The following is a 7,580-nucleotide window of genomic DNA, read 5'->3' as shown; positions in this document are numbered from 1 at the left end:
TTAATAATTAATACTAATTAACTTAATTATAGTCGTATTATTATTATATNTATATATATATATATATATATATATATATATATATATATATATATAAAACGTTGCATTTTATATATATTTATACATATTCAACATATTTATATTTATCTGCAGAGAGTTTGTTAATTTACAGGTGCAGATAGTTTGTGTGGACGGCTCGTGGAGAAGATTAATTCCAATCATGGGCCCAAGCTTGTATTGGCGCACATGCCATTGCTGATGGTTTGTCTTGAAGGATTGGGAAAATTGGCGCAGAAATTTCCCAATATAGCCAGCACGTCTATATATTATTTACGAGACTTCCTAATTGCACCATCGCCAATTCTTTTGAAACTATATCGACAGCACAATGAATATTCCATGAAGGAACATCAATTTAAAGTGTTGGGTAAAACAGCTTTATTTTGCTTTATTATAAATATTATTAATTTGATTAATCTTAAAGTTATTATTTATTCTAAATAGTAGATGTAATATACATATATGCACACGTTTTAACAGTTCAAGGAAAGGAAATAAGCGATTCAAAGCAGACGACATCATCAGTACACACGGCATTTGAAAAACTTCGCGACGCGGCCATCGGCAATCTCTGCATCGCTCTGGAAGCCGCGCATTCCGTGAATCCGGACTGCGTTCCAGCGCTCGTGGCCAGTGTCTCGAACAGATTATACACTGCAGACATATCCGACGGGTATTTTTCATCGAAAGAATTTACAATTTTTCGAGTCAATACATGTTAAAGCGAAATTGTAATTTTTGCTTGATTTCAGCGAGAGCGACGAGAAATTGAAGAACGAAGTGGTGTCAAAGAACATTGTGATCATGTTGGGTCACGTCGCCGTGGCGCTAAAGGACACCCCGAAAACGATGCGCACGATTTTCCCATTTTTTCAACAGCTCTTCTGCCGTACTCCCAGCGATCTCGATTTCCTCATAGTGGATCAATTGGGTTGCATGATCATTGCTAAGTGCGAACCAAAGGTGTGAACAGCACTCGGAATATATTCAGAGTTATTTATAATATAGTTTATATAACTATTATTATGATTTTTTTAATGCAGATTTATGAAGGAATAATGCAGATGTTCTCCATGTCATTGGGATCGAGTACAGCAACATATGCCGCGAGCGACGATCGCAAACAGTACTGTCATGTATCCAAGGCGGTTACCAATGCCTTAGCAAACATAGCGGCGAATCTGCAGGGTGAGTCGGAATTGGACGATTTATTGCTTCATCTTCTAGAACTCTTCGTGCAGTTGGGCCTTGAGGGTAAACGTGCCAGCGATAAAATGCCGAATAGTATCGCGACGGTAAATCACTTAAACTAGTCATCTTGACAAAATGTCAGAAATAATTAGAAAATATTATTTCATATGATATACTATATCATATACAGAAAACAGCTAGTAGCGCCGGAAATCTAGGAGTTCTCATCCCCGTGATTGCGATATTAATGCGACGTCTACCGCCAATCAGACATCCACAGAAACGACTTCTAAAGCTGTTTAAGGATTTTTGGTTGTACTGCGTAATAATGGGTTTCGCTACCGATCATTCCTCGAGATTGTGGCCATCCGAATGGCATGAGGGCGTTAAAGAAATCGCCGTCAAGTCACCTTACCTTATTTCTCAGACCAGTGCCCGTCTGGAAATGCGAGAGTTACAGTATACATCGGCGGTGCGCAATGACAGTGTCTCATTGAATGAGTTACAAGAGCTGCGGAGTCAAGTATTGAAGATAAGCACTCGGTACGATTTACATTTAATCCCTGGTTCTATTATCTAATAATATCAATTGTTTGAAGAATGTTTATATTTTTATTACATGGACATTTTTCTATTTTTAATTAAGAAATTTATTCACTTTATTATAAATTTAGACACTTTATTTTATTATCGAATATTTTTCTAAATTTTCCAAACTTGTTATGAAATTTCTGTAATTTTTTTTTTCAGTACAAACGACATATCAGCATATGTGACTAAATTACAATTTGCGCAATGCACATACTTGCTCTCTGTCTATTGGTCAGAGACCTTACGGGTGGCTAACAGTTCTGAACCGAGTCTGCAACCAATAATGGAATACTTATGCGACACCGATTTACAGAAGGACAAGAGCGGTATGTGGCAGTGCATATGCTGTATAGCGGATTCTGTATTTGCAAAATTCAAGGATGTGATGCAACGTAAACCGAAGGATGAGCAACGTGAGAAAGAGCTCGAGAATCATGCGCAATTTCTGCTGGTGCGTTTCAATCACGTTCACAAGTTGATTAGGCGGGTGGCGGATAAATACCTCAGTGCTTTAGTGGACGCTTTTCCACATCTGTTGTGGAACTGCAAAGTTCTTTGGAGTATGTTGGACATATTACAGGTATATTTATCATTTTACTGTACTTTATACTTTACCAGACTTCTTTACTATATGATCATTGCAGATTTTATCGTACTCATTACAACTTGATCCAAATGAAGAAACTCCTAGCTTAAGAATACCTGGCACGCCATACAGCATTGAGTTAATGAATACTCTTGAAGCAAGAGAGGTTGATATTACTATATGCTTTACTTGTTAAAATAAAAAATAATTTCTATAACGTTATGTGAATTGCAGATTATCGTGAAGGATTTTACCGCAAGATGCAAGGGCATTGTACAGGAAGCCATGAAGTGGGCACCGCAAGCTACCAAGTCGCATTTACAAGAATACATTAATCAAATACCGTCTTCTGGCATGCGAAATCATTCTGGTTTATCGCTGGCTATTGACTCAGTCCTTGAATTTGTGGATACTGCAATTCCCACAATAGTTCCAGCAAATGTATGTAGCAATGTTACAACGTATCACATATCGTTTTACTTTAAGTTTTAGAATTATCTTAATATAATTCTATCAAGAGTTTCTACCAATACAGTTCAATTTTAATTTTCAATTAATTTTTCATCTTTTTCTAATTCTAAGAATTAGAAAAAAAATCAGAACTGAAATTAAAGTTCATTAAATCTACATTGATAGAAACGGATACTAATCATTCGTCTTTATTAACGCATTGTAATTATTTCGATATTAATTTTATTAATGGAGAAATGTATTTAATAGACAAATTCCTTGGATAAGAGGCCACGCGGTCCAAAGGGCGCAAGTTCGTGGTTGCTGTCAATGATGTCTACAAGATCATGGCACGCCGGTGAAGTAGCGGGTATGCTCGCCCTTGCGCGCACTGAATCGCCAATCGCGGAAATGACTCTCGAAGAGTGCAGGGATAAAGTCGTCGAGAGATTGATCGAAGCTGTTCGCCGCGCCTGTCAGGATCGCGACGATACTACCCATCGAGGAGCTCTTTGGCGTGCTACCGCTCTTTTAATATCCATGCCTGGTAAATTTAAACTAATCAACTTTTAATTTTAAACCTTATGAAGTTAAACAATTAATTTTAGAAAATTGGATTTATTAATGCAATTTATTAATCAGCTTTTTTTGATCCAAATGCATATTTATTTGCACTAATTGGATTTTGTATTTTTAGGTATACACAGACGATTATTACACACGGTTGCATGCTCGCAGATAGAATTGTTCACAACCGCAGCCATGACCACAGCGGTTGAGTGCTGGCAGTGGATCTTAACTGTACGACCAGATTTAAAGTTGCGATTTTTACAAGAGATGTTACTCGCATGGCAGTATACCGTTGATAAGAAAATGGGTCTATTTACACCGAACGAGCGAGAGGTCAGTCCTCTTGCGGTCTATGAGGGTTGCAAACTTGGTCCTAATCCGCCGTATGTAAAACCGCACGATATCTGGGTGACCTTCATAGTGGAGCTCGTCGAGACAGCCAAGTACTGTTGCCAGGAGACGGTTGATATGATCGCTTTACTCCTGCATCGCTCGTTACCTATGACCGTCGGTGCATCTGGCGAAGAACCCGGTATCACACGACATGTCGCTGCAGTCGGCGTACGTTTTAAACTTCTTTCATGTGGCTTAGTATTGCTGCAAGGTGACGTTTTACCAAGGTAATAAATTTTTTTTCATTATTGCTTATATATTGCGATGGAAAAATAATTGGATCTACTTTCGCAGAACTTTAAGTAAGAATGTCCTGCGAGAACGTGTCTATTCCAATTGTCTGGATTACTTCTGCCGAGAACGTCAGTTGCCAACCCAAGAAATTGATCAGCTTAGCGAAGACATAGTTACACTCATACGTTTTTGGCAGGTAAGTGCAGCATGTTAAAAATTAAGGAGCGAATAAGATATTCTGATTTATATAGAAATAATTTAGAAATTATTGTAAACATAGAAATTTATATGAAATTATTTTTTTTATTTTCTTAATAAAATTCTGGAATTTGTATTCACGACTGGCACTTATAACTCTGTTTTATGTATTTCTGCAGGTGATGCATAGCGACAAGAAATACTTAATGATGACAGGAGCCGACAATGAGTTTGAGATAGTAACATCTCAAACTTATACAACCGCAATGATTCCAAGCGAGACAATTGGTTCGTTAGCCGCCACATTGGCTCCTACACCAAATGACTTCTCAAGATCTTCCAGCAACGTGTGGATGAGTACTATGCCTATGTCGACCAGCACCAATACATTGAGCAAACGTAGCAATCGCAGTAAACGAATTGTAAATGCTAATGTTCTTGTGAAAGATTACATCAAGAAGCGAAATTTGATTCTCGAATTGTTAGCGGTTGAAATTGAAATGTTACTAGTGAGTTCTCTTATAGTGAATTACTATAATTTGTCGCATTTTAATGAAAATCAGCTTTTCAAACATTAAAATCTCGTTTTTTGTCCAGGTATGGCGTAATCCCAGCGGAAGAGCGGAACTTGCGTTGCAAGGTGAAGTAAGTATCGCGGATTGGCGTGCCAAGGGGATGAACGATCGCTGGCGAGAATATACGCGACTCGCGTGGGAGATCAGTCCCGTTTTGGCCATATTTTTACCAGTGCGATTAAAGAATCACGAAGTCATCATCAAAGAAATTTGTGGCTTAGTGCGCCTTAAACCCGTGCCAGTCATGCATTTGTCGGAAGCATTGCAATATCTTGTTACAACAGACACGCTTCTCAACGATGTACCTGAAGTGAGATTTTTAACTTTACTCTTTGTCAATAATTATAAATTATTCAATTTCTACTGAGATCTGTTAGAGATTGTGTTATCTCATTTATAAAATTTGGATTCTGTTTCAGTTAGTTTATATGTTAGCATGGGAAAGAGTATCTCCAATTCAAGCGCTGGCATTTTTCTCACGACAATTTCCGCATCATCCCATCTCGGCGCAATATGCGGTGCACGTGTTAGACAGCTACCCCGCCGACGCCGTGCTCTTCTATATACCTCAACTAGTGCAAGCCATTCGTCACGATTCAATGGGCTACGTAATCGAATTTATTAAGAAGATTGCTAAACGATCACAGGTACTATAAGTATTGCAAAATTTAAATTGTAAAATTTAAATTATATTAAACTAACAGAATTAAATGTAACGTGCTTTGACTTAACATGTTTTAGGTAGTGGCACATCAGTTGATATGGAATATGCACACTAATGTATATACGGACGAGGATAAGCAGATAAAAGATCCGGTACTGTACGACGTATTAGATTCGTTGACAAAGAATATTCTGAATGCCCTGTCTGGCCCAGCAAAACAATTCTACGAGAGGGAGTTCGACTTTTTTGAGAAGATTACTAACATCTCGGGCGAAATTCGGCCGTATCCCAAAGGGCCAGAACGCAAAGCCGCGTGCTTAGATGCTTTAGCAAAAGTTCAAGTACAACCTGGTTGCTATCTACCATCGAATCCCGAAGCGATGGTCATCGATATAGATTATCAAAGTGGTACTCCTATGCAAAGGTATGATTTAAGATAGTTAAAAAGACATGATATGAATTCTGTCATAAAATACTATGCAATTATCTTATAATTACAGTGCTGCTAAGGCACCATTCTTAGCGCGCTTCAAAGTACAGAGATATGGCATCATTGAGCTCGAGAATATAGCGCTAGCAGTGTCGACCAACGGAAAAGTCGACAGCAAGAAAGATACGGAAGAACAGACATGGCAGGCCGCTATTTTCAAAGTCGGAGATGACGTTAGGCAAGACATGCTCGCCCTGCAAGTGATCAGCATCTTTAAGAATGTATTTCAGAAAGTTGGGCTGAATCTCTTCCTGTTTCCCTACAGAGTGGTGGCCACAGCTCCTGGGGTAAAATATTGATTTCTTGTAATGAATATGCCCTCTGATAGATAAATTATATCTCTCTTTATAATTATATTGTTATTAGTGCGGTGTAATAGAATGTGTGCCACACGCAACATCAAGAGATCAACTTGGCCGTACAACGGACAATGACATGTATCAATACTTCATCGCGCAACATGGCGACGAGACGACCAAGGAATTCCAAAACGTTCGACGCAACTTTGTCAAATCAATGGCGGCATACAGTGTGATTACCTACCTTTTACAGATAAAGGATCGTCACAATGGCAACATCATGATAGACACCCAAGGCCATATCATACACATTGATTTTGGTTTTATGTTCGAGAGCTCGCCCGGTGGTAATCTGGGCTTCGAGCCTGATATCAAGCTGACTGACGAGATGGTCCTCGTGATGGGTGGTAAAATGGAAGCTGCACCGTTTCGTTGGTTTATGGAACTGTGCGTGCAGGCTTTCCTCGCAGTTAGGTGAGTATTATTTTCATCAATATAATTAAAAAATCTACACTACATTCTATATATTGCAATAAAAAAATAAGATTACATTTAGGTATATATAAATGTGTCTCAAACCACTAATTTAATAGGTAGTAATAATTTAAATATATCCTTAAATATTTTTTATTTTGTAGGCCTTATCAGGAAGCTATCATCTCTCTCGTCTCTCTCATGCTCGATACAGGATTACCATGTTTCCGCGGGCAAACTATTAAACTTCTACGCAGCCGATTTGTGCCGACCGCCACTGATCGCGATGCAGCGATCTTTATGATCAATGTAATACGTAATAGCTACCTCAACTTCCGTACGAAAACTTACGATATGATACAGTATTATCAGAATCAAATCCCATATTGAATTATTGTCAGGAAACTTACTTCCGTCTCCTTCCCTTCTTCCTTCCCCGTCCATGTAATCGTTAATAGGCGACGCTTTATGTTCGCCATGACTGTTGTTATTGTATTAGACTCAATTTTATTGTACTGTTGTTAGATATATCGCAGTATAACCACTGACTGTGAAACTGTACAAATGCATTGGTGTCAATATTACTTTAGTCCTAGTATTTTACGAAAATGTTTAATCTTGTATGTATGTAATAATGTATCATATTTATCTACGAGAGATCGCTTATATATGTATATGTCTGCCGTATGCAGCACATTTGTATACGACTACATTCCTGTTATTAATTTATGCATTGTTAATGGATAAAAAATTAAATTACTTTAATCATGACAACATATTTAAAAATCCTCATCTCGCGATGCAT

The 7,580-nt window shown here is 38.1% G+C and overlaps 1 protein-coding gene across 1 annotated transcript in view; it reads left to right on the top strand.

Moving 5' to 3' along the window:
• Positions 1-7,165, top strand: part of LOC105622202 (phosphatidylinositol 4-kinase alpha) — a 10,908-nt gene extending 3,743 nt beyond the window's left edge. The window contains exons 6-23 of the mRNA XM_012203628.1: positions 173-427; positions 541-733; positions 813-1,023; positions 1,104-1,359; positions 1,440-1,794; positions 2,002-2,422; positions 2,487-2,594; positions 2,663-2,869; positions 3,149-3,425; positions 3,576-4,068; positions 4,136-4,271; positions 4,453-4,782; positions 4,871-5,158; positions 5,268-5,495; positions 5,590-5,936; positions 6,013-6,289; positions 6,369-6,775; positions 6,940-7,165. Of these exons, the coding sequence (XP_012059018.1) occupies positions 173-427; positions 541-733; positions 813-1,023; positions 1,104-1,359; positions 1,440-1,794; positions 2,002-2,422; positions 2,487-2,594; positions 2,663-2,869; positions 3,149-3,425; positions 3,576-4,068; positions 4,136-4,271; positions 4,453-4,782; positions 4,871-5,158; positions 5,268-5,495; positions 5,590-5,936; positions 6,013-6,289; positions 6,369-6,775; positions 6,940-7,165 (5,015 nt within the window). The remainder of the gene's footprint in view (positions 1-172; positions 428-540; positions 734-812; positions 1,024-1,103; positions 1,360-1,439; positions 1,795-2,001; positions 2,423-2,486; positions 2,595-2,662; positions 2,870-3,148; positions 3,426-3,575; positions 4,069-4,135; positions 4,272-4,452; positions 4,783-4,870; positions 5,159-5,267; positions 5,496-5,589; positions 5,937-6,012; positions 6,290-6,368; positions 6,776-6,939) is intronic.
• Positions 7,166-7,580: the final 415 nt, after the last annotated feature.

The sequence above is a fragment of the Atta cephalotes genome (assembly GCF_000143395.1).
Source record: "Atta cephalotes unplaced genomic scaffold scaffold00041, whole genome shotgun sequence".
NCBI classification, from domain to species: Eukaryota; Metazoa; Arthropoda; class Insecta; order Hymenoptera; family Formicidae; genus Atta; species Atta cephalotes.
Note: the sequence above shows the minus strand (reverse complement) of the source record. Positions and strands in the feature narration are given on the sequence as shown.